At 36.0% G+C, this 27,414-nt stretch overlaps 2 protein-coding genes across 2 annotated transcripts in view; one reads left to right on the top strand and one right to left on the bottom strand.

The window, feature by feature from the left end:
• Positions 1–2,545: 2,545 nt before the first annotated feature.
• mon1ba (MON1 secretory trafficking family member Ba) lies at positions 2,546–8,446 on the bottom strand. The gene is made up of 2 exons (XM_073819873.1): positions 8,083–8,446; positions 2,546–3,342 (listed from the first exon to the last, which is right to left on the bottom strand). Exons 1-2 carry the CDS (start codon positions 8,444–8,446, stop codon positions 2,546–2,548), a joined length of 1,161 nt encoding a protein of 386 aa, XP_073675974.1.
• A 1,824-nt stretch (positions 8,447–10,270) lies between these two features.
• The window catches only part of ptpn18 (protein tyrosine phosphatase non-receptor type 18), a 45,995-nt gene continuing 28,851 nt past the window's right edge, over positions 10,271–27,414 (top strand). Inside the window, exons 1-11 of the mRNA XM_073819134.1 lie at positions 10,271–10,522; positions 13,682–13,790; positions 17,977–18,053; positions 18,212–18,307; positions 18,422–18,460; positions 18,540–18,608; positions 18,831–18,893; positions 21,479–21,621; positions 22,013–22,079; positions 22,542–22,619; positions 22,840–22,917. Of these exons, the coding sequence (XP_073675235.1) occupies positions 10,424–10,522; positions 13,682–13,790; positions 17,977–18,053; positions 18,212–18,307; positions 18,422–18,460; positions 18,540–18,608; positions 18,831–18,893; positions 21,479–21,621; positions 22,013–22,079; positions 22,542–22,619; positions 22,840–22,917 (918 nt within the window). The 5' untranslated portion in view covers positions 10,271–10,423. The remainder of the gene's footprint in view (positions 10,523–13,681; positions 13,791–17,976; positions 18,054–18,211; positions 18,308–18,421; positions 18,461–18,539; positions 18,609–18,830; positions 18,894–21,478; positions 21,622–22,012; positions 22,080–22,541; positions 22,620–22,839; positions 22,918–27,414) is intronic.

The following is a 27,414-nucleotide window of genomic DNA, read 5'->3' as shown; positions in this document are numbered from 1 at the left end:
ACCAGGGAGGTGAACGCAGTGTGGGTCAGTGTGTATACACTATAGTGCTGATAAGGATTGCATACAACTTCATGTCTTAAATGCTCGAACTATCCCTTTAACAACATGTTAGCAAATGTTGATCATGATAAAATCATGCTAGCAACATGTTAGTAACATGCTAATCATGCTAGCAACATGCAAGTAACTTGCACATGATGTTAAAATCATGCTAGCAACATGTTAATAACATGCTAATCATGATAAAATCATGTTTGCAACATGGTAATCATGCTAGAATCATGCTACAACATACTAGTAACATGCTAATCATGCTAGCAACATGCAAGTAACTTGCAAATGATGTTAAAATCATGCTAGCAACATGTTAATAACATGCTAATCATGATAAAATCATGTTTGCAACATGGTAATCATGCTAGAATCATGATACAACATACTAGTAACATGCTAATCATGCTAGCAACATGCAAGTAACTTGCAAATGATGTTAAAATCATGGTAGCAACATGTTAATAACATGCTAATCATGATAAAATCATGTTTGCAACATGGTAATCATACTAGAATCATGCTACAACATACTAGTAACATGCTAATCATGCTAGCAACCATGCCAGTAACTTGCAAATTATGTTAAAAACATGTTAACAACATGCTAGTAACAATGCTAATCATGCTAGATATGTGCTCAAATGCCAGTAACATGTTAATCATGCTGTAAGAATGCTAACAACATGATAATAATGCTAGCAACATGTTAATCATGCTGTAAGCATGCTAGACACATGATAATAATGCTAGCAACATGCTATTAACTTGCTAATCATGCTAGAATCATGCTACAACATGCTACAACAATGTTAAACATGCTAGCAACATGCTAATCATGCTAGATATGTGCTAACATGCTAGTAACATGTTAATCATGCTGTAAGCATGCTAGCAACATGATAATAATGTTAGCAACATGCTAGTAACTTGCTAATCATTCTAACAACACGATAGAGACATGTTAATCATGCTAAAAACGAGTTAACAACACGGTAGTAAAATGTTAATTATTTAAACATGATAACAACATACTAATCATGCTAATAGCATGCTAGTAACTTGCTAATTATACAAAACATGATAGTAATTTGTTATATGATAATGTGCTAGTGGCATGCTAATTATGCTAGCAACATGGTAGTAACTTGCTTATCATGCTAACAACATGCTAGTAACTTACTAATTATGGTAGCAACGTGCTAGTGGCATGGTAATCATGCTAGCAACATGCCAGTAACTTGCAAATTATGTTAAAAACATGTTAACAACATGCTAGTAACAATGCTAATCATGCTAGATATGTGCTCAAATGCCAGTAACATGTTAATCATGCTGTAAGAATGCTAACAACATGATAATAATGCTAGCAACATGTTAATCATGCTGTAAGCATGCTAGGCACATGATAATAATGCTAGCAACACGCTATTAACTTGCTAATCATGCTAGAATCATGCTACAACATGCTACAACAATGTTAAACATGCTAGCAACATGTTAATCATGCTAGATATGTGCTAACATGCTAGTAACATGTTAATCATGCTGTAAGCATGCTAGCAACATGATAATAATGTTAGCAACATGCTAGTAACTTGCTAATCATTCTAACAACACGCTAGAGACATGCTAATCATGCTAGCAACTGGCTAACCATGTTAACAATATGCTAGTAACTTAATAATAATGCTAGCAACATGTTAATCATGCTAAAAACGAGTTAACAACACGGTAGTAAAATGTTAATTATGTTTTAAACATGCTAACAACATACTAATCATGCTAATAGCATGCTAGTAACTTGCTAATTATACAAAACATGATAGTAACTTGTTATATGATAATGTGCTAGTGGCATGCTAATTATGCTAGCAACATGGTAGTAACTTGCTTATCATGCTAACAACATGCTAGTAACTTACTAATTATGGTAGCAATGTGCTAGTAACATGCTAATCATGCTAGGAACATGCTAACAACATGCTAGTAACTTACTAATTATGGTAGCAACGTGCTAGTGGCATGTAATCATGCTAGCATCATGGTAGTAACTTGGTTATCATGCTAACAACATGCTAGTAACTTACTAATTATGGTAGCAACGTGCTAGTAACATGCTAATCATGCTAGGAACATGCTAACAACATGCTAGTAACATGTTAATCTATATATATATATATATATATATATATATATATATATATATATATATATCACATTTTAGCTTTTAAAACTACTTTAAACTTAAAAATATTTCAGACTGAAAACTGTCAAATTTAATTCAAAACTTAAAAACTTTTTAAATTAATGAAACTTTTTTAAGTTTCTGGTCCGGCTTTCTTAAGCCAACTTTAAGTTTGTCTTGACAAACTTTTTAATCTAGTTTAATTTTGCTATTGTTAACATTACATTTCCTGTCAATGAGGCTTAGGCAATGTCAATGATGGCAAGGTTAATTTTAGGGTTAATTTTAATTTCATATTGGCATTACTCACCATGTGAACTGTGGGAGCTGGCAATGGTGGTCTAGCACTTTTGAGGGCTTGTACAGGAAGTGCTTAAGATTAGCTACACCAATATCATTGGCACAGTAAAACTGAGTGTTTGCTACACACTGCAAGGCATTCTGGGATGCGAAAGCTTCCTCAATTTTCCTTTTGCACTCTGCCATGGCATAAAACGCTTCTTTATCTGTAGACAGAAGAACAAGGCATACAGTGCATTCAGGAGGGTCTAGATACGCCACATAAGCATAAAAGTAGCAGTCGTGATTGAACAGAGGCAGGCAGATGGGCGTCCATATCTCTCCAGCCTGAAAAGCAGAGGAGGCCCGGATCAGGTTAAAGAGGAGATGAAGGTCACTGGGTTTTAGCCTAGCGTCCTCCAAGACTGTCTTCTCCTGAACAATGGAGACAAGTCGGTTATTGGCAATGAGAAAAGAGAAGACCAGATTCGGGGTGACGGCTTTCTGTAGGAATTGACTGAGGGCGTCTCTGGAAGAGGATGGCAGAGGCAGGCATTGGACAGCTGACAGCATGAAGCTGGGATCAGAATCCATGACATCGAGAATGCCGTCCAGAACCTCCTCCGAGCCAAACAGCAGACGCCGCAGGTCGAAGTTCTTGCGGCGCTCAAAGATGCGGGTTATGCTGGCCTGCGTGAGCATGCTGACTATCTGATGATAAACATGGAGGAGCTCGCCACGCAGCTGCTGCTCAGACTGGCGAGTGGTAGAAACGGATACAAACACCAGAGGACCCTTCTGCAAAAAGACCACCGTGTGCTCATCTGAGGGAAAAACAAAGTTGCCTAATATTAGCTGTTGTCTGTCATGATAGTGTAAAATGCTTATTAAACTCAAAACTCAAAAATATATAACATATAGACTCTATTTACATACATATTTTCATGTAATCTTTCCTGTGGTGAAATAAGTTTTTGTGAGTTTTACCAAAACATACTGAAAGGATTCGGTGTGGGTCATATGACCAAAATCTTATTTCACTGTATGATAAATTTCATGAATTTCGATAGGGTTTGCTAATCATTTATTTAGATCAGGACTTCAGAGCGGGTTTGCAAATCATTTGATTCATATTGGGATTTTGGAGTGTGTATCGCAAATCTTTTGATTCAGAACGGAACTTCGGAGCGGGTTCACAAATCATTTTGAGCGATTCCTGCTCTGAAGTCCAAAACTAAAATGATGGTTTGCAAATTATTTTTCTGATCGAGACTATGGAGTGTAGATCAGAAATAATTTGATTTAGATCGGAATTTTAGAACAGGTTTGTAAATTTTTTTATTTAAATCTGAACTTTCAAGCGGGTTCATGAATCATTTGATTTAGATCGGAACTTTTAAGTGGGAACGCGAATCATTTGATTCAGGTCAGGACTTTAGTGCTGATTCGTGAATCATTTGATTTAGATCGGAACTTTCGAGTGGGTACGTGAATCATTTGATTCAGGTCAGGACTTTAGTGCTGATTCGTGAATCATTTGATTTAGATCGGAACTTTCGAGTGGGTACGTGAATCATTTGATTCAGGTCAGGACTTTAGTGCTGATTCATGAATCATTTGATTTAGATCGGAACTTTCGAGTGGGTACGTGAATCATTTGATTCAGGTCAGGACTTTAGTGCTGATTCGTGAATCATTTGATTTAGATCGGAACTTTCGAGTGGGTACGTGAATCATTTGATTCAGGTCAGGACTTTAGTGCTGATTCATGAATCATTTAATTTAGAACGGGACTTTTGAGCGGGTCCGTGAATCATTTGATTTAGATCGGAACTTTCGAGTGGGTACGCAAATCATTTGATTCAGGTCAGGACTTTAGTGCTGATTCGTGAATCATTTGATTTAGATCGGAACTTTCGAGTGGGTACGTGAATCATTTGATTCAGGTCAGGACTTTAGTGCTGATTCATGAATCATTTGATTTAGATCGGAACTTTCGAGTGGGTACGTGAATCATTTGATTCAGGTCAGGACTTTAGTGCTGATTCGTGAATCATTTGATTTAGATCGGAACTTTCGAGTGGGTACGTGAATCATTTGATTCAGGTCAGGACTTTAGTGCTGATTCGTGAATCATTTGATTTAGATCGGAACTTTCGAGTGGGTACGCGAATCATTTGATTCAGGTCAGGACTTTAGTGCTGATTCGTGAATCATTTAATTTAGAACGGGACTTTTGAGCGGGTCCGTGAATCATTTGATTTAGATCGGAACTTTCGTGGGGTACGCGAATCATTTGATTCAGGTCAGGACTTTAGTGCTGATTCGTGAATCATTTGATTTAGATCGGAACTTTCGAGTGGGTATGCGAATCATTTGATTCAGGTCAGGACTTTAGTGCTGATTCGTGAATTAGTTGATTTAGATCGGAACTTTCGAGTGGGTACGCGAATCATTTGATTCAGGTCAGGACTTTAGTGCTGATCCGTGAATCATTTAATTTAGAACGGGACTTTTGAGCGGGTCCGTGAATCATTTGATTTAGATCGGAACTTTCGAGTGGGTACGCGAATCATTTGATTCAGGTCAGGACTTTAGTGCTGATTCGTGAATCATTTAATTTAGAACGGGACTTTGATGCAGGTTCACACATCATTTGATTCAGATCTGGACTTTGAAAAGCGTCTGTGAATCATTTGATTCAGATCAGTACTTTAGAGTGGGTTTGTGAATTATTTGATTTAGATCTGGACTCTAGAGCGGGTTTGTGAATCTTTTGATTCAGATCAAGACTTTGGAATGCTTAAATCAATCATTTGATTTAGATCTGAACTTCAGTGAGTGTTTGCAAATCTTTTAATTCCGATCGGAACTTCAGAGCGTGGATTGCAAATCGGGACTTATGTGGGTTAGCAAATCATTTATTTAGATGGGAACTTCGGAGCGGGTTCATGAATCTTTTGATTCAGATTGGAACTTTGGAGCGGGATTGCAAATCAAATGATGTTGATCGGGGCTTCTGAGTGGGTTCACGAATCATTTGATTTAGATCAGAACTTTCGAGCGGGTCTCCCAGCCTGACCAACTAAAGAATTGGCCTTAACCCCTCTTAACCAGCTACCAGCTATGACCAGGTTGGAAAACAAACTAAAATCAGCCAACCAGCTTAGACTAGTTCAGCAGCTTTTTCAACAGGGTTGATTTAGATCTGGACTTCGGAGCACGTATTGCAAATCATTTGATTTAGATCGTAAATTCAGAGTGGGTTTCTGAATCTTTTCACAAAACCATCATTTTAGATTGGGACCGGAGAACGGATCGCAAATCATTCAATTCATGAAATCATTTGTGATCCATGCACCAGTCCTGATCTAAAATGATGGTTTGTGAATCATAATTCAGATCAGGATTATAGAGCGCGGATAGACAAACATTTGATTCAAATAGGAACTTCAGAGCGGGTTCGCAAATCTGTTGATTCAGATCGATCGCACTTATTGCTAATCTTATACAGTACAAAACGTGAGTAGGCCTACTATAGTAAGTGTACATGAAATTTAGCTATATATATTTAGATGTTTATATATATTTAGTAGGGGTGGGCATAGATTAATTTTTTTAATCTAGATTAATCTAGATTAAATCTTGGAATTAATCTAGATTAATCTAGATTAAAATGCCTAATTTGAATTCTGCTGAAGGCATTCAGAATATGTGTGCTACCCAAATAATGACTAAAAGTAAGTCTTCAAGAACGGGCCAGGTGGCGCATTAGACCAGGCGCTCATCTCCTGTTTCCAAAATGCTTGACAATTGCATTTACAACATAATTACCTATACAAACTTGTGTAACCAAGTACTTCTGCGCAAAAGGCTGCACGACGTGCGCGTTGCCGTTAAATGTATTTAACGTTAATGTGTATACACAGACACGCACGGACATGGATTTCTGCGTGCATAGCTATTTTATACAGTCTATGGTGCATAGTCTTCCATTAAACTGCGTTGCTTTTAGAAGTGTCAATTCAGTTGTTGCATATAGTTTAATGTCTTTATTTCGGGATTATCAAAGTAAATTATAACTCACGTGCCCCATAAAAAGGGTCTAGCAACGCACCTGCCCTGAAGCGGCTTCATAACTGCATCCATGTTTGCACGTCTCATTTGATGTGGTAATTTCACAGAAGTTGAAGACTCGTTCTCGCCCCCTACAGTGTAATTCGACTAGGTATACATCATCCGCGCTAAAATATCAAGATGAAAGTCATCATATCTTACGTAGTTTAGACCCAGCTCCCAACCCAACTTTGAGAATAGATTAACGGCGATATTTTTTTTATCGCCCGATAAGAGTCTCACGTTAATGCAGCACGTTAACGCCGATAACGGCCCACCACTAATATTTAGATGTATTGAAGCCATGTCTTCATTAATTCATGGTTCAAAATAAATTTAAAATAAACTAAGGAAAAAGAAATTAAAACCAAACTAAATTTTTTTTTGTGCTAAGCTAAAAAACCTCTGAAGATCCTTTAATTTGAAAACACAACTAATTCCTTAAAACCCAGATGAAGATGGTTCTGTCAGGATTTGAGTCTGATTCTGTTCTGTTTTCCCAGTGTTTTTTCCCCTATGTTTCCTGTGTAAATTGTTTAGTCCTTGTCTCCCCCTTCTGGTTTTGTCTATTTTGGTCTAGTCTTGCCCATATTTGTATTTCCCCCTTATTATCTCGTTTGTAACCATGCCCTGTCTTCAGTGTATTTAAGGCTGTATCCGAAATCGCCCCCTATACCCTATTCACTATTCCCTACATTAGTCCACTAGTACAGTTCACTTGAAGGAGTGAATGAAAACGAGTGAGTGAATTCGGACGCTAAGTGCACCGGAAGGACGGCTGCTTTTGCATAGTATTGCTTACTGTTTAACAATCATTTAAACAGACAGTTCGAGTAGTAAGATTAAAGGATTTATCTTGAACTATGTCAAGGAGTTTACTTATAAACCCTGGTTAAACAATTTAATAATCAATTTCCAACGAATTTGTACCTGTGTTGTACGCTGTATTACGCAGTGGACGATCGCATTGTAAAACGAACGGATGGATGATTCAGCTGCGGGTGCCATCGTCTGTCGAGACGCGGGAATTCAGTCGGCAAACGACTCTCACAGTGCATTATGGGTTATCTCTAGCTGTTGAGCGTACATCAGTTGTACACTCGTTTTTGCGGTGCATTGTGGGATTGAATGAGTGCACTCGGGAACATCCACTATGGTTTCGAACACCACTTAAAATGGCTGTCCCCTCAAATAGTGCCCTATTTGAGGGTATAGGGGGCGATTTCGGATACAGCCTAAGTCTGTGCCTGCTCACACCCCGGTGTCCGTCGATGACGTCTCTATGTGTTTATCCTGCTCCTCAGTTTTTGTTTGTAACGTTACGTCGTGTTTTCTGTCTGCCCCTAGATTTTGTTTGTTTATTTAGAATAAATCAGTGTTTTTGTTTATAGTCTTGTTTCCTGTGTTTTTCCCTGGTTCCTCTCCCTGCACGTGTGACAGGTTCTCACCTGAAAAGATAGACTGAATCATGTTGCCTCCAGCTTGGACGAAGGAGACCAGTGCCATCATAACACCCATGGTGGAGGAGAGGGCCTCCTCATTGCCATAGCGTGAGTAGATAGGCTTACCTGCCTCACTCAGCACAAACACATGCTTCCTGTGTTGCCTCCAACTCTCTGACATTATATCTTCATTTCTATAGGACAGACCTGGGACGTCCACAGCGGAACCTGCTGAGCAGTCCTTTTTCTCTCCATTGAGGTTTGCCTGGGCCAAGCCAGATGGAAAGTTACCTCCTCTAAAGTTAGTCTCCTCTGTTAAGGTGTCCTCTTGTTGAAACTCCCAGCTTCCTCTATTCTCGCTCCTGTGCATGTTGTCTGTTTCTCATTTCCCTCAAAGCAAGAATCTTCTGGACTTAGTGTTTTTTTTTTTTTCGTTTTTTTTAGTTTTAAGGGTGCGAACACTCGTTCTATTGATGTCACACAATGGATCCCTGTGGCTCTCCATTACTCATTATGGAATCCCAGAGGTATCACATGATGCCTGGGGATCAGAGAGCAGTTAAAACTGTGTAATAGGATAAACATGATGCTTCATCTGTTGCTGAAAGAACTATTTCTAACTGGTGTGTAGCAGACTGCTGACTTGGAGGAGGTTAAAGTGGGACATGAAACCAATTGAATGCTAAAGCGGTGCCAAAATTGTGTGCAAAGTCTAAAAAATAGAAAGAGGCAATTTAGGTTTACAATAAAGAGTATTTTGAGAAAGTTTCAGATTAGTTGGAGTGTTTTCACGGCGCGTTTTTATTTGGCCATTTTGGCAGCACTGAATATAAACAATGTCACTAAACTGAATGAAACTTGCATATTTTGCTGATTATTGCTGCTGAAAATGCTAATTATTGTCATGTTTTGGTCTGTACTAATCGGTCAGACCAGAGAAGAGTGCAAAAAACTGACTGAGGAACAATATGCATTTGTGGTTGGCCAAACTGAACCAGGATTTCCAGGAAATCTTGACAACATTTGTGTTTGTTCTTTTCATTTCCAGTCAGGTAGGTGAAATATTAGGCTAATATTTGAATCAATACTGCTTGTACATATCTTTATAACCTATTACTTTAGTTTGTCAAAGTATTACGCCCTTTCCTGCTTACTAAATCCTTCTCTATATGATTTAGCAGCTTCCACACTTTTATTCCATGGTTTAGACAGCATAAATGATCAGAACAACATATTCAGTAGTACATTAACCATGCAATCCATGCTGTTGTCTACATCCGAGTATCGCCAATATGGCAGCGCATCAGGGTAACTGACCAAACTGTGATGTAAATCCAAACCCTATACATGTATATGTCTCCATGGCAAGAAACTAAAATAAAAGTTAAATCATCCACATAGCATCACAGTTAACAAGCCAGTTAATAAACAAACTCCAAGAGACATGCATATATATATATATATATATATATATATATATATATATATATATATATATATATATATATATATATATATATATATATATATTGTACCATTACTGCTGTGACTAATTCTTTTGCAGTAGTGCAATACAATCAAACTTAAAAATCACTTTACCTAATCATAATTTATGTCTGATTAACAATGGTGGTTAATATTCATAAGTTATGTGTGCATTTTTGCAGAAACTGTGGTTGACTTGCTGCATTGCAAGCTGGTTTGAGTTTTTACGATTTAGCCACAACAGAAAGCGGATCAGTACAGTTAAGTGCAACGTTTTCACCATGTGGGAAGTTCCTGCTTGGTACTTACGAGTTTGGAAATCTTAATTGTGACATTTACTCAGTTTAAGTGGTTGTGGTCGCTGGACATATTTCTCTTTTTCACTTTTCGATAAAGACACACAAGACAGGAATTATTTAGCATAAATGCAACACAGTGAACCGCAAATTATGTGCATTGTATAACTGTTAATCGATTAACTATCTGCAGCGGGCATCTGCTGCCACAAGGGCTGATGGGAAATGTAGTTTATATTCAAAAGACTAGCCTCATAAATCAGCTGAGCTGAATGACAGGGTCGTTTCTCCCTTTACCGCTACAGGTGAGGTTCTGACAGCGGATTGGCTGTAATCATGAAGCGGGCGTGGCGACAGCTAATGATTGACACACAACTGCACACGAAGGTGACAAACAAAACATCTGCGGGAGAAACTTCCCTGTGTCGGTTTTGCTGCCTGGATAACTTTACAAAGACGGAAACAGAGCAGTTGTGCTGTCAAACGATCGTATATCAATAGGTAATATTCTAAAGGGAGTCGTTTATCAAAACATGACGGAATAAGATGCTGGAGAGAGTGATTATATGGTGATGGAAGCGCACCTGTTGCGGTTCGTGGAGCAGGTCCGCTGTCTGTCTGAACACGACAGCGGTGGAGACCAGCTCATGGCCACCGAGTTCAACGTAAGTCTTTTTTATTTCAATATATATAGCTGACAAATATGGCGTTTTACATCGTTTTTGTGCACTTTCTTGGAGATATTGTCAGGTCATGACAATTCAAATTAAGATGACAAACAATATCCTATCATAGTATTATGTTTTTGAAACCTGTCATAATATGAAATTACTCTATAAAAGGTGGACGAAAAAGCACACTAGTTAAAATGTCATTATAACATCCGGACCTTTGTGAAACGTGTTGCTTGTAACGTGTGATTTGTGCTATCTTCCTTGGCCTATGGTAATATTATGATCTCTTACAGAAAAGAATGTGCTGATACCATGGTACAATGGTTGTAATGCCATACTTTGCCATATACGTACTATAAGTGTACATATACTCTCAGGTACTTTGGGTACTTCTTTGTAAGTGAAGTACACTAGCAGTCAAAAGTTGTTGAACAGTAGCGTAGTAGACTTTTAATGTTTGTTTGTTTTTGTTTTTTTTTCAAAGAAATCTCTTCTGCTCACCAAGCCTGCATTTATTTGATCCAAAGTACAGCAAAATCAGTACAATTTTAAATTTTTTACTATTTTTAAATAACTGTTTTCTATATGAATACATTTTAAAATGTAATTTATTCCTGTGATTTCAAAGCTGAATTTTTAGCATCATTACTCCAGTCACACGATCCTTCAGAAATCATTCTGATATTCTGATTTGCTGCTCAGAAAACAGTTATTATTATTATGTTAAAAACAGATGAGTAGAATTTTGTCAGGTTTCTTTAATAAATAGAAAGTTCAGAAGAACAGCATTTATCTGAAATAGAAATCTTTTGTAACATTGCCCCCCCCAAAAAAAAAAATTGTACTGACTCCAAGCTTTTGAATGGTACAGTGTATAATGTTACAAAGCTGTTTATTTCAGATAAACGCTGATCTTTGGATCCTAAAAAAAAGGACTCAACTGTTTGAAATATATTACGTAATAATAATTTAAAAAAAAAATTCTTGAACAGCAAATCGGCATATTAAAATTATTTCTGGAGGGTCATGTGACACTGAAGACTGTTCAAAATGTCTAATGTACTTGGGATCAAATAAATACAGGCTTGGTGAGTAGAAGAAACTTATTTAAAAATGTACCTTGGAGCTGTATGTAAATACCATGATTTATTTTTAGAAGTAGCACCATGGTTATGCCATGTTTTTTCATGATGGCAGTTTTATGGTGTTCTTTGAAGACTGTCATGTAAATACTGAGAAATATGATTATGGTAATCAAAGTTCTATGAAATTGGGATCATAAGTCTATTGTATCATCAGTAGGCTTATTCTGTGGTACCATGACAGTACTTTTTTTTTGTCAATATAAAAGCATATGGTCAATATATTAAAGGAAATTTCCAGCTATGAATGTGCATTATCTTTTTTTACAAATTTTATGAGTGAGAAAATTTTGACCATAACTCTTAGCAAGCTGCTAATTTGCAAAACACTTCACACATTTGCATGAGCGCCAGTAAACAGAGGTGAAAGGTCTCACTGCTGATTCCATTCAAGCTTTTTCATTTCTGACACTTAAACTCAGCAAACATCATTTTGAGACAAAAGTATTTGTCTCAAAATGATGAACAAGTGTTTTTCCAGTAACGTTAAAAGTTCACATTCAAAGTTATGTGGTCATTAATAATGTTCTCAAAATTGGTAGCACAATAGTTTTATTTTTTATATAATTCATGGCCATTTTATGAAACATTTAAGCATTAAGTTAGACATTCTTTTACTTGTTTCACTACGTTCAGAGATCATCCAAAAGTAACATCTCCTTAATATTTTCATAAAAGTTCCCATAAAGAAATTAAATATTTTTAAAACATTAATAAAATAAGGTTTTAAACTTTCAGAGAATATCAGAAATATATTCTACCCATTCTTGGGCTAAAGTTGTCCAAATGAAGTTCTTAGCAATGCATATTACTAATCAAAAATTAAGTTTTGATGTATTTATGGTAGGAAATTTACAAAATATCTTCATTGAACGTGATCTTTATTTAATATCCTAATGTTTTTTGGCATAAAAGAAAATATGATAATTTTGACCAATACAATGTGTTTTTAGCTATTGCTACAAATATACCCATGCTACTTAAGACTAGTTTTGTGCTCCGGGGTCACATTTAATGCAATTACAATATTGCTTTAACTGTAATTACAAAAAGTAAACCCTTTCTTTACCTTCTGAAAGGAAAGGCAATTAATTACTTAATAATGCATTAAACCCAAAACTGATCGTAAGTAATGTTTTCATTTCTTAATGAAAACATTTTTTGTAAGCTGGAGGGATGTGAGAGCCGGAGCGTCATATATTCAGCCGAACCAACATTTTACAGAAGTATCTGTTGCTTTTTGACTCATTTGGCTACATGAGTAAAAGTAAGAGGGCATTTGTGACCAGCACGATCTACAGTTCCTCGTTTAGTTTCTCAGTTATTAACTACAAGCAGCATTCAGAAACAGAATATGAAACCTCTGTGGGGGAAAAAAACCTGCTTGAGACTGTAGTGCTTGTGGTGAAAGGGGCAGAAATGGGTTGTGATGCTCTGTGGCTTCATTGGCGGAGACCTAAACGAGAGTATCGTGTTGAAAATAGCGCGTATGTGCTGGTCTCTTCTGCTTTTAGAGAATGGAAGTAAAACAGAGAGCAGTTGAAGTCATGAAAATGTATCTCTGCTTGCAGGTATTTATAACTGGGGTGTTTGATGAGAATAACAGAAGACTTTCCTGTAACACAAACTTGCTAACACTTTGGTAATGTGTTGATTCCTGTGAATCAACACATTCAAAAATATACCTTAAATGCAATACAAATCACTTTGCATATATGTACAATGTCATATTGGAGTTTTAGTCTGATCATGGTTGGAAAATTGTGTTTTTATTGAGGTTTGATCTTCTGTTTTATAAACCTCATCTGCCCTTAAGTGGCAGAACTTTTTTTTTGAGCTTTTATGAACTGTTAGGAATGCAACATGGCATAGCATTGCAAACAAGCAAAAGGACACCACCTCGTGGGCAGATGATGCAATTCACCAACATAAGAGGAATTTAGTCAAGTGTTTAAAAAAAACTGTTTTTTGAACTGTTACCTGTGTGTTTTCATTATTCCTCTTTCAGTTGATACGACAGAAAAGTGCCTCACTGAAAGAAGATTATGGCCTGACCAATGTGGTGGGAGAAATGAAAGAAAATGTGAAGAAAAACCGCTATAGGGATATTCTGCCGTGTACGTAAGCTTCTCAGTAAAGGTTAAGGTTTCTTTTTATCTGTCTGTCTGTCTGTCTGTCTGTCTGTCTGTCTGTCTTTCTTTAATCTGAACAAAATGTAATATGACACCATGACAAAATTGCTTATGCAAAAACAAATATATTAATAAGAAACATAAATAAGACCTATATTTTCACTGGTCCCGTCACAAATTATAATACTTTTTATTTTCAGTAGCATTTTTGGAATGTGTCAAAAATATTGAAATATATACTGTGCATTGCAAAAGTATTCATACCCCTTCATTTTTTGCTGCGTTATCCCTGCTGAAAAAAACTAAAATTAGCCTAGGCTGGTTTTAGCTGGTCTGCAGGCTGGTTTTAGAGGAGTTTTGGCCACTTTCCCAGCCTGGCCAGGCTGTTCAGGCTGGTCTTAGCTGGTCAGGCTGGGAGATCACCAGCTACTTCCAGCTAAGAACAGCCATCCACCATAGGCTGGTTTCAGCTGTTTTTTTTTTTTCAGCAGGGATGTTAAACTGCTTTAAATTACTTTTTTTTCCCCACATCAATCTACACTCCATACATCATAATGACAAAGCAAAAACATAGTTGTCACAACTTAATGAATTAATCTATTTATTTATTTTATACTTATAGCATTTACAGCCTTAACTCAGTTTTAACTGAAGCACCTTGGAGTATTTTTGGGTATGATGCAACAAGATTTGCACATCAACATTTGGCAATTATCTGCCATTCTTCGTCTCACCTCTCGAGCTCTGTAATCTTGGATGGGGTCTGACAGACATTTTCACATTTTTGCAGAAATATTTGATTGGGTTTAAGCCCAGGCTCTGGCTGGGCCACTCAAGGACATTCACAAAGTTGTCTCTAAGCCACACTTTCTGTGTGCCTAGGGTCATTGTCCTGTTGAAACGTGAACCTGCTGTGTTGAGCTTTCCTTCTAATCTGACGTGTCCTTCAGTCCCTGCCACTGAAAAACAGCCCCACAGCATGAAGCTGCTGCCAGCATAATTTACATTTGGGATGGTACTCTGCAGGTGATGAGCAGTGCCTGGTTTCCTTCAAGCATGATGCTTGGAATTGAGATTCATCAGACCAGAGAATCCAGAGGGACCTTTAAGTGTTTTTTTGCATATTCCAAGTGTGTTTTCATGTGTCTTCACTGAGGAAAGGATTGAGTTTGGCCACACTGCAAAAAATCCAGATCAGTGGAGTGTTGCAGTGATCTTTGTCCTTCTGTAGGTTTCTCTCATTTTCGTATATGAACATGGAGTTCAACTTGAGTGACCATCAGGGTATTTCAGGTTCTGCCACAGGTCGAACTGTAATAGCATCTGCAAGCAATATGAATGCTCATAAACTAATTTCACCTGTCCCAGATAAGGGTATTGATACTTATGCAATGGAATCATTTAAGTTTTTATTTGTAATAAATTTGCAAAGATGGTGTATGGAGTGTAGATTGATGTGGAAAAAAAGTAATTTAAAGCAGTTTAACGTAAGGCACAAAACGTGAAAAAAGATGAAGCGGTATGAATACTTTCGCAAGTCACTGTATATGTTTTTTCTTTAAACGTAACGTTTTTAAAAATTGCATTAGGTTTGAAAGGAATAGTTCACTCAAAAATGAAAATTCAGTCATTAATTACTCACATGTCATTCCTAACACGTAAGACCTCAAATTAAGATATTTTTGATGAAATCCGAGAGCTTTCTGACCCTGCATAGACCGCAATGCAACTGACAACAAATGGTTGAATAAAGCTGTTATTTTTATTTTCTTTGCACACAAAAAGTATTCTCTTAGCATTATAAAATTAAGGTTGAACCACTGACGTCACATGGACTATTTTAAAGGGTGCCTATTTTCCACAAGTTGATATGATTCTTTAGGGTCTTAATGAGAAGTCAATAACATACTTTGGTTAAAATTTCTCAATGGTAGTGTAAAAACACTCTTCTTACCTTGTCAAAATCAGCCCTTTTTAGAGTGAGCTATTCTGTTGCATGTTCCTTTAAATGCTAATGAGCTCTGTTCACCCCACCCCTCTCTGCCGTGGGATGACAAGCCATAATGGAAATAAGGAAAGGAAAGGAGGTGAAGTGAGGCCAAGTATGGTGACCCATACTAGGAATTTGTGCTCTGCATTTAACCCATCCAAGTGCACACACACAGTAGTGAACACACACACACACCGTGAACACACACCCGGTGCAGTGGGCAGCCACTCACCTCAGTCGTAGTATTGAGGGTGGAGAGAGTGCTGTATAATTAATACAGAGAAGCTCCTGACTTAACATAAAAATTCCTTGCCAGGAGTTTTAGCTTAGAAGTGATTCCAGAACATTTTCAGTGAACTCTGAGCAAGGAATGGATGGAAAATCCTATCTTGAGGAGGTGTGGTTGACCCCGTTGCTAGGTATGAGTCATCATTTCAAAAGCTGTGATTGGTTGATCCTACAAGTTTGATGAAAATGAACTTTTGGTGATAATGAGCAAAGGATGTACCCTCAAATCAATAAACATAATTATACACTCTAATCTTATGCAGACTGTAATTGTAAATAATATTTCACATTCAAGAAAATATCTGGAAAATGAATGGTAAGCTGTAGGGGTTATAGCCTAACATTAGAATCTAAAATATGTGAAAACTTAAGCTCATTACACCCTGTTCAAATAATGATTTGTGTCTTATTTGCTCATATTAATATCCTAGCTGGCATATTTTGTACTTTCACTCCCATATGGACCCCATTGAAAACAAGATGTCCTATCTCAAGCGGCTGTCCTTAATGAAGTAGAAATTGAAACGTTACAACTCAGTGTGGTCTTAACGAGGGTAACACGGCTCAGCTTTTCTACAACCTATCCTACAAACACAGAAAATGGCCATTTTGTGCAGCTGCTTAGGGGAACTCCTAAGCCACTAAAAGTCCTCTTCCCTGCTCTTAGCAGATCTCGCCTTAGGAGCCCTTTTAAGCGCTAGGAATCTTGAGGAATAGCTTTTATATTAACTGGGATTTTCGTGTCACTTTTAGGGGAAATTCTAAGAAAACGTCATGACTCTGAGAATTTTCTTAGAATTTGGCCGCTAGGAGCCACTTTTTGCACAAAAATTCTTTAGGGATACGGGCCCAGATGTCGGGAGTAAATGATGACTGCAGTGTTCATTATTACATCCAACAACAGAAACAGTTCAATCGGCGACATTCTTGTCTTCCCCTGCACCTGAGTCGACACAATGGCGATCAGAGTCTTACTGTTTCAGCTCGGTGAGGGCGGGTCTAAGATAAGGCGCTCAAGTCAATCAACTATTGTGGGAGTGGCCTCTGTCTGTGTGCCGTCACAATGACAAGAAGCTGAGAATGACTTGGTTTTAAAAAGGGGATATTACTTTTAAAGATGAAAAAAATACCTCTCATTAGAAGTTGGTTGTTTACACAAACTGCCAACATGCATTAATGTTCAAACAACATGCAAAAGTGAGTTTTGCATACAGTGACCCCTTTTACGATTTTATTACTCCCTTTTGGGCCTTGAATGTGTCAGTTGCATTGCTGTCTATACAGGGCCATAGAGCTTTCAGATTTCATCAAAAAATATCTTAATTTGTGTTCCAAAGATAAACCAAGCTCATACAGATTTGGAAAGACATGAGGGTAAGTAATTAATGACAGAATTGGCATTTTTGTGGATCTCTTTAAGCAAAAATAACTGGTAATTATACCACTCTGTTACAGATAGAAATTCATATCTTTTGTGGAAAAGCAATGGCATGTATTCTTTGCAACTCATTCTTTCTGATGCTTATAAGATTAACATTTCTTGGGTTAGAATATTGCTTACTTTGATATCGGGATTTTTCACATCTGACAGTACGCTCAGATCTCATCAGCTTTGAAATATTTACGACTCGCAGTTTCTCTCAGTATGACACAGATGTTATTTTACATGATTCTCTGTCACATCATTTTCAGTTTACTGTCACATCTGTCAAAACATGCCTCCTATAGTTACAGTACCATGTTTTTTTTTTTTTTTATCATTCCAAAGCCAATAACTTGTCATTATATTTCCTAATTGAGTCTCCACAATGTGTTGCCTGATAAATGAGTTACACTGATGAAAGGAAAAATATGCAAATCTCTTGGTATTTTTCTACTTCTTATGTATTCCAGATGATCAGACCAGGGTCTCTCTAGCTCCAACCACATATGAATATGAGTCTGATTATATTAATGGCAACTTCATCAAGGTACTGCAGCGGAATCGTGCACTTTTCTGTGTGACGGGCAAGATAATAAGATTCAAAAAGTCTTAGAATCTTAGTGGTGCAGTTTTTCCAGATATTTTATTAAGCATAATAGATGTATAAAATGATAATACAAATTTGTATCTATTTTTTCCCACTAGGGAGCTGCAAAAAGCAGGATCTATATTGCCACCCAGGGCCCTTTGAGTAGTACTGTGGTTGATTTCTGGCGCATGGTTTGGCAACACAATGTTAAGGTGAGCTGCTTAGTGCTTAGACACAATTATTTTTTTCTATAATTATGTATTATCTCTTCTGCTTTCAATTTATAAAGTTTAATCAAATTCGCTTTTTCTGTTCTTTTTTGTTAGGTCATAATCATGGCTTGCAGAGAGATTGAGATGGGAAAGGTAACATTTCCTTTGTTCTGTTTCATATGTCTATCACTTTCCTGGCATTTGCTGTTTTAACAGCCTCTCTGTTCTTTAGAAAAAATGTGAAGTCTACTGGGCGTCGACCACAGACACATCTATTTTTGGTCCCTTTATTGTCTCAACTGTAAGTGTTTTCTGTCCTTTTCAACAATGAACAATGTTTGCAATTCAGTAGTGTCATCTAAGACAGGATATTAAACTTACACAATAGTTGCTTTTGATGTTATCTTCAAGCCTTGTGAAAGTTCTGTCAGTTTTTCAGCGGTTTGATGCAAAGTGTAGCTTGTGCAGTTGCAATGCCCCACAAGAGGAAGTTCTCCTGATTACTGTCGTTTTTTTTTTTAAGGTTGAGGAGTCACGACCAAATGAGGAAGTCATTGTTCGGACGTTGGTGGTAAAATATTGTGATGTAAGTGGTGTCTCCGGTTTGTCATCAGTAGAATATGATATAGAACTGACGTAATGACATTTGTTTGTCATTAGAGAAAAAAAAAACGTGTAAGAGATTTCATGAAGATTTTTGCTGAATGTTTTGCTGCATTTATTTGATCAAAAATACAGTCAAAACTATGAAATATTATTACAATTTAAAATAAGTTTATTTAAATGTATTATTCTGATGTAAAGCTAAATCTTTTAGCATCATTCTTCTGTTTCACATGATCCATCAGAAATAATTCTAATATGCTGATTTGATGTTTAAGAAACATTTATTATCAGTGTTGAAAATAGTTGTGATAGATAGATAGATAGATAGATATATTTATAGATTAAACTGATAGATTGATTCCTGTGATGCAAAGCTGAATTTTTATCAGCCATTAATCCAGTCTTAAGTGTCACATGATCCTTTAGAAATCATTCTAATATGCTGATTTATTATTAGAATTATTTTATTATTAATTAGAAATATTTAAATATTTTTTGGATGAATAAAACGTTCAAAAGAACAGGATTTATTCAAAATATAAATATTTTCTTATATTATAACTCCTTGCTATCACTTTTTATCAATTTAATACATCCTAGCTGAATAAAAATATTAATTTCTTTCAAAAAATGTACTGACCCCAAACTTTTAAACGGTAGTGTATATTGTTAGAAAATATTACAATTTGTTAATATTAAAATTGAAATAAATGCTCTTCTTTTTAACTCTTTATTCATCAAAAAAATCCTGAAAAAAGTATTACAGGTTCCAAAAAAATATTAAGCAGCACAACTGTTTCCAACACTGATAATAAATCAGCATATTAAAATGATTTCTGAAGAATCATGTGACTCTGAAGACTAGCGTAATGATGCTGAAAATTCAGCTTTGCATCACAGAAATATATATTCTATTTTAAAGTACATTAAAATAGAAAGCCATTATTTTAAATAGCAAAAATATTTCGCAATATCACTGTTTTTCTGTATTTTTAATCAAATAAATGCAGCCTTGATGAGCAGAAACTTTAAAAAACATCCCAATATTTTAAATGGATGTTTATATGTTGAACTGTTTCATATATTTTATATACTGTTTTACATATTAATATAATATGAAATATTATTGCAATTAAAAATAACAGTTTTTTTTTTTTTTCATTTTAATACACTTCAAAATATAATTTGTATCTGTGATGAAAAAGCTGAATTTTTTTTCTGCCATTACTCCAGTCTTCAGTGTCACATGTTCCTTCAGAAATCATTGTAATATACTGATTTAATACTTTAATTATCAATGTTGGAAACAGTTAATATTTTTTTGCAACATGTGATACTTTTTTCAGGATTCTTTGATGATTAAAAAGTTCAAAAGAACAGCATTTATTCAAAATAGAACAATATAACAATATAATATATTATATTTATAATATAATATATTTTCAATTATAATATATTGTCTAATATAATATATTTTTCTAAGTCTTTACTATCACTTTTTATCAGTTTAACACATCCTTATTGAATAAAAGTAAATTCTTTCAAAGAGAAAAAGGGAAAAAAAAATACTGAACCCAAACTTTGAACGAATTGTTTATTGTTACAAAAATGTTCTATCTTAAATAAATGCTGTTCTTTTTAACCTTTTATTGATAAAAGAATCCTAAAAAAAAGTATCACAGGTTCCAAAAAATGATTAAGTAGCACAACTGTTTTCAACATTGATAATAAATCAGCCAATTAGAATAATTACTGAAGGATCATGTGACACTGAAGACTGGATGATGATGCTGAAAATTCACAGAAATAAATTGTATTTAAAGTATATTAAAATAGAAAACCACTATTTTAAATTGCATTAACATTTCACAATATTACAGGTTTTTTTTCTGTATGTATAATCAAATAAATGCAGCCTTGACGAGCAGAAAAGTCTTCTTTAAAAAAGCATTAAAAATCGTACTGATCCCAAAATTTGAGTGGCAGTGTATATATATTTGGGGTGAAACGTTCCTTTAAGACTGTTTCTACTAGTGTTTTTAAAGGGATAGTTCACCCAAAAAGGAAATTTGATGCTTATCTGCTTACCCTCAGGGCATCCAAGATGTAGGTGACTTTGTTTCTTCAGTAGAACAGAAGCAAAGATTTTTAACTCACACCATTGCAGTCTGTCAGTCATACAATGGCAGTCAATGGGCACCAAATCTTTAAGAGTAAAAAAAAACATACACAGACAAAACCAAATTGAATCCTGTGGCTTGCGACGATACATTGAGGTCTTAAGACACATAACGATCGGTCTGTGCAAGAAACTTAACAGTATTTATATCACCATTTACCTCTGATTCAACTGTCCTGACCGTGTTCACAACAGCCGATGCGTTAATGTGATCTGCCATTTTCATTGACTGCATTACAGTATATGACTGACAGACTGCAAACAAGGAACCGCCATTACCATCTGAGTGCATGACATTTCCCATTTTATTTCATTTCAAGCATTGTAATTTGGTGAAGAAACTGTAATCCAGTGAGAGGGTCAACACTCGCCATCTTTCCACACAGGAAACTCGTAAAGTGTCTCATTTCCAGTATACTGCCTGGCCGGACCACGGAATTCCAGACATGCCGGATGGCATTCTGGGTATGATGGAGCTGGCTCGCCAAAAACAGGGCAACCAGACGGACCCTGTCGTGATCCACTGCAGGTCTGTATCACACACACAGCCGTCTCTGTGTTTTTCTGTGCCTCTGACAAATGACCCATCTGCCCATGAAAATTCATCAGGTCGACTCAGTCCGTGTTGTTAGGGTGCAGCAGGGGCCGGCCTGTGTTCCTCTGGTTCCATGCATTTTAATGGTACCATTTAAATGAAGCGAGACATGTTAAATATTCAGCACCTGATGTGGCGCTGGAAAAGCCAGTTAACTTCCAGACTTCAGCACAGATTCACTCATTACCCTCTCTTTATATACATGAGAGAGGCTCTGTCTGACAATATGGCCCATAATTCCCCCCCGTGACCCTCTGAACTGAGACTCAGGAGGGAATGGATCATATCAAGATATGGAAATGTGACGGCTTCTCTTTCTTTACAGTGCCGGCTGCGGTAGAACGGGGGTCATCTGTGCTGTCGACTTTGTCAATGATCTACTGCTGACAGAGGTATTAACACAGTAACTGACACAAAATTATATGCACAACGCTTGAGGGTGAAGCATGTCATTTTTTTTTTAAGTTAAATTAGGCACCAAAGTGTGTCAGATGTCAAAATGCAATTATCGATTTTTCTTTTATGCCAGAAATCATTAGGATATTAAGTAAAGATCATGTTCCTTGAAGATATTTTGTAAATTTCCTACTGTAAATATATAAGAACTTAATTTTTGATTAGTAATATGCATTGCTAAGAATATGGTAACAATATTTAGATTTTTTTTTTGCACCCTCACATTCTATATTTTCAAATAGTCGTGTCTCAGCCAAATATTGTCCTATTCTAACAAACAGTACATCAATGGAAAGCTTATTTCTTCTGCAAAAATAATCTTTGTGGCTGGTTTTGCGATCCAGGGTCAAATATAACACATGCATACATAGTTAACACATGTTTTCTTCTATTCTCAGCAAATACAGGAGGATTTTAATATCTTGGATCTGGTGTTAGACCTCAGAAGACAGAGACCTTCAGCCGTGCAGACCAAGGTAATGTCAAAACATGATTTTTTGCATGCCACATATAATGAAAATCATCTACAGAATGGATTCTTGAACTATAATTGAAACCTCTTCTCTTTAAAGTAAATTATCAAAGCCTGTATGCTTTTATCACATGGATATAGGCCCATTTAGCCCCATCTATCAAATTTCACAACACAGTGTGAATTCCTGGTGTCAAGTGCTATGTTTTTGTGAATCTCCCCAGGAGCAGTATGCATTTCTCTTTCATACGGTTGCTCAGATGTTTCAGAAGGTCTTGGAGATGAAAAACAAGAATAGAGGGGTAAGAGCTGTTCAAAAGTTTGAGGTCAGTTATTTTTTTTTTTTTATTTGAAAAATAACTTTTATTGAACAAGGATGCTTTAGAGTGCAAATTGACAGTAAAGACATATATAATGTTACAACAGATTTTTATTTCAAATGAGTGCTGTTGTTTTAAACTTTCATTCATCAAAGAAAAAATGAATCATGGTTTCTACATGAAAAATATTAACACTGCAAAAAGCTTTTCTTATCCAAAATATCTAAAAATTCTTAGACGAGTAAAAATTATTTTCTTGTTTTCAGAAAAAAACAAAAAGTAAAAATTAAGTGCGCTTTTGCTTAGAACAAGCTAAATTTACCAATGGGGTAAGAAAAACAATCTTATTTCAAACAGAAAACAAGATTATTTTTCTTACCCCATTGGCAGATTATTTTGCCTGTTTTAAGCAAAAACGCACTTAATTTTGACTTGTTTTTTCTGAGAACATGACAATAATTTTGACTTGCCTAGAAAATCGTTCATGATTTAAGAATTTGTAGATATTTTGGCTGGTAACAAGACAAAGAAAATCTAAGTAAGAAAAGCATTTTTTATAGGGAAGCAGCTGTTTTCAACAGTGAATGTAGAAAATGTATCTTGATCAGTAAATCAGCAAGACTGGAGTATTGATGCAGAAATTTCAACTTTGCATCACAGGCATAAATTACACTTTAAAATAATTCTAAATAGAAAATGTATTTGAAATTGTAATAATATATCACAACATTATTGCTTCTACCAATCAAGTAAATGCAACACAGGAGATCTTACAGCCCCCAAATTTTCGAATAGTGTAAATTAATCAAATTTAAAGGTGCAGTATGTAATATTGACAGCTAGTGGTTAAAATGAGTACTGCAGTCCAAATTCAAAATATTGTTTCTCCCGCCCTAGTCTCAGCCTCAGATGTCACGCCCACGGAACGTTGGCTAAACGTCTGATGCATATGGTACGCTTAACTGGAAACACTTCAGGAATGTCGAAGTTGTGATCTGATTCGTTGAATTTGACCGGATTTCCGGGAGACACGAGTGTCGCGTTTATTTTCGGTCCGCCAGGAAACAAAGCGCATACAGATTTACTCGGCGATTTGCTAAAACTTGCTTATGCAGACGCCATAGTTGTTATACACATTTGCGACGTTCGCGAACAAATTACTGACTTACTGCTTGTTCTCCCTCTTCTTCGTTATCTTTCAATGCTGGTTATTTCAATGACTGATTTGCAGAGGTGTCAAGTAACGAAGTACAAATACTTCGTTACCTTACTTAAGTAGAAATTTTGAGTATCTATACTTTACTGGAGTAATTATTTTTCAGACGACTTTTTACTTCTACTCCTTACATTTTCACGCAATTATCTGTACTTTCTACTCCTTACATTTTAAAAATAGACTCGTTACTCCTATTTCTTTTCGGCTAGTTTTCATTCATGTCATCGTTCAAAAAAAAAAAAACTATCCAGATAAATTGCGCCATCCACATAGAGTGAATTTGGTTGTGGTTGGATGAGAAGTATAAACATATACCATTCCGACACCCTATTGGTTTGTACACGATCCATCACACCTGCACGTGACATGACACAAATCACGTCACACTCCTGGCCAATGGCCATCGGGGAGAACCGGGACATTCCCGGTGGGCCGATCGCCGAAGAGAGGCAGACCTCCCGCATATTATGCGCTATTTTAAATGACATTCGAAACTGCAAATAGTCCAAAAGTGTGACGTGGCGGAATCAGTCAAATGCAAAGTGATAAATAGCGCAAGTTCAAGTTGCTTGACGCATTTAGATTTAACACAGAATTGTGTTTGGCAGTTGTGTGATATGAGAACATTAAAGGTTCTGTAGGTTCTGCTGGGCTGCTGAAAACAGCTGCATGAGGAGGTAAAGTGATAAACGTCAATACATAATTACTGTCATTTTTTTATTAAAAATTTCATAGTTTATTATTATGAATTATTAAAAGAAACATAACCATTGTAATTTTATTCTTGTGACGACATCTTACTAATACTAGTCAGTTAATATCTGGATTTTAAGCAATAATTTCTTTCTTTTTAAATATTAAGTTGTAATTCATTTTAATTGGAGTAAAATGTTAATTCAGTAAGAGCCTGATTAAAGATAAATATCAGTGCCTTATATAAATGAGGTGTTTACTATACATATTAAAGTTCTTAAAGGGACAGTTCACCCAAAAATAAAAATTTTCATTATTTACTCAACATCATGTAATTTCAATCCTGTATGAACTTCTTTCTTCTGTGGAACATAAAGGAAGATACTTTGAGAAATTCAAAAATTGTGTCTATAGAGTAGAAATCAAGGGTAAACAAATATGTTTGGTTACATTCTACAAAATATCTTTTGTGTTCTACAAAAGTAAGTAATTTTTACAGAATTTCTTAGCAATAAAAGTCCTGCATTCTAGCTCAAAATCAATGCTTTACTGCATGCATTTTTATGTGACAAAAATGCATTATTAATTTTATAAATTATTAATAAAAGTCGCATTTGAATTCAGTATCTAACATTATTTGATTCTGTCCTGTTTTATTCATTCATTTATTTACTTTAATTAAAGGCCCTATAATCCAACAAAACTCACGGGGGAACTTGTAGGCTGGATGGGCTGGATTTGTCCAAGGCCAAATGTTAACCCCAGTCCAGCCCTGCACTCCAGCAAGGATATAGCCAGTGTTCGGGTCATTACTCAAAAAAGATGATTTCTTACAAGTTATTATTTCTCGACTACTTGCTTATTTATCAAACGGGTGCTTTCTCTTCATCCTCTGCAAATGAAGCTATAGTAGGTAGTTTGATAGAAAGACGTTTGAATAAATAATAGTTTGCGATTGACAACGCGATTGACAATGTTGCGATAACAATACTTATAGGCAGCAACTAATCATCATATCTTCCGCTCCATGAAACACGTTAATGCTCAGTAGTACACATTTATGGTTCTTTAATGTAGCCTATTTGCATTGTAATAAAATGCGTTTATTTTCAATGGGCAAATATGCAGCTAAAACAGGTAGCCTAGTGCATTCCAAATTTTTCAACATTAACATTTTAATATAACATAGTCATTATGGCCTTTAGAAATGTTTTTTGGGGAGGTGGGGTAGTGCACAATAGGCCCCTGTGGCGCGGCCTAAGCTTTGGTCCTTAATGGCATTTTTTTCCCTTACATTACTTTTACTTTTTTACTTTAAGTAGTTTTGAAACCAGTACTTTTATACTTTTACTTGAGTAAAAAGCTTGAGTTGATACTTCAACTTCTACAAAAGTCTTTTTAAATCTTAGTATCTATACTTCTACTTGAGTAATGAATGTGAATACTTTTGACACCACTGCTGATTTGTTGCACGCCAGTCTGTTGTTGTGGGGGCATTTCCACGCACTGAAACGTGACGCTGAACGAAACGAACTGTGATTGGTTGTTTGACATGTCGATCAAACGGTCTTATGGGCGGGCCTTGGCCAACGAAAGCTGCCATGAATTCCAGACCTTCAGCCGTCAGTCTGAAGGTCTGGCTACGCGAGACTACTCCCGCCCCATTCTCCTCAGATGCAACACTCAACTAAAACGGCTCGAGGTCCAGTAATGAACCCTGCTCACCAGCCGAGGTCCGGACAATTATATATAAAAAACTATTTATGTTTTTTTGTGAGACCAGGGTATCTGCAGCGTATTTTATCTTAAATTCATTTAAGACATTTAAAATTCATAAAGACGTTTAAATACCTTTGTAGAGACCTGAACAAAAAATGAATAAATAAATAAATAAAATGACTGTAAAAAGCATGATTTACAATTCAGATGCAGGTTTCACAAAACAAAAAAGATTTCTTCTAAATTTGTATGACACATTGTCTTGTCGATCCATCAGTTCACATTTACCACTCTACGTGTTAAAACCATGGATTGATTTTTTTACATTGGTCTTTTTGACAACAGCAGACGAACAAGCTGATTAAAAATGGCAGATAATTCTCTTCCAGCAGGAGGCGCTATCAGAATGGCACACAGAGCAGCGCCGCAGCCGACTTTGAAACGTGCAGCGCTCATATTTATTCAATGCATAGCCTTAGTTTCATCGCAATTCTTGCCTTTTAGTCCCCAATTTAATTATGAAATCATAATTAAGACTTTCTTAACCCCTAATAATAGTCATCAATTAAAATTAAGAGCTTTATTTTAAACACAGACTTTAAAAAACAACCCTTGCCTACACAAAATACGTTTCTTTTTATGTTTTCCCCACTGTGTTCAGCTCACTAGAAATATTAGGGAAGTAAATTAATATCAGCATATGAAGTCTATTCATCTATCATTATCTCTGAGAGAATGTGCACGTCAGATGCTGAAAGCGCTGTTTTTACTTTCGCTTTAACATATTGCGCTGTTTTCACTTTGCTTGTGTGATATCCATTGGCTCACCTTCATGATTTAAAACATAAATA

This window comes from Garra rufa, chromosome 15 (assembly GCF_049309525.1).
Source record: "Garra rufa chromosome 15, GarRuf1.0, whole genome shotgun sequence".
Taxonomy (NCBI): Eukaryota; Metazoa; Chordata; class Actinopteri; order Cypriniformes; family Cyprinidae; genus Garra; species Garra rufa.
Note: the sequence above shows the minus strand (reverse complement) of the source record. Positions and strands in the feature narration are given on the sequence as shown.

Coding starts and splice junctions, on each gene's coding strand:
- mon1ba (XM_073819873.1), bottom strand. CDS start 8,446: ATGCACAGGAGCGAGAATAGAGGAAGCTGGGAGTTTCAACAAGAGGAC. Junction 3,343..8,082: donor GATTCAGTCTATCTTTTCAG/GTGAGAACCTGT, acceptor TTTTTCCCTCAG/ATGAGCACACGGTGGTCTTT.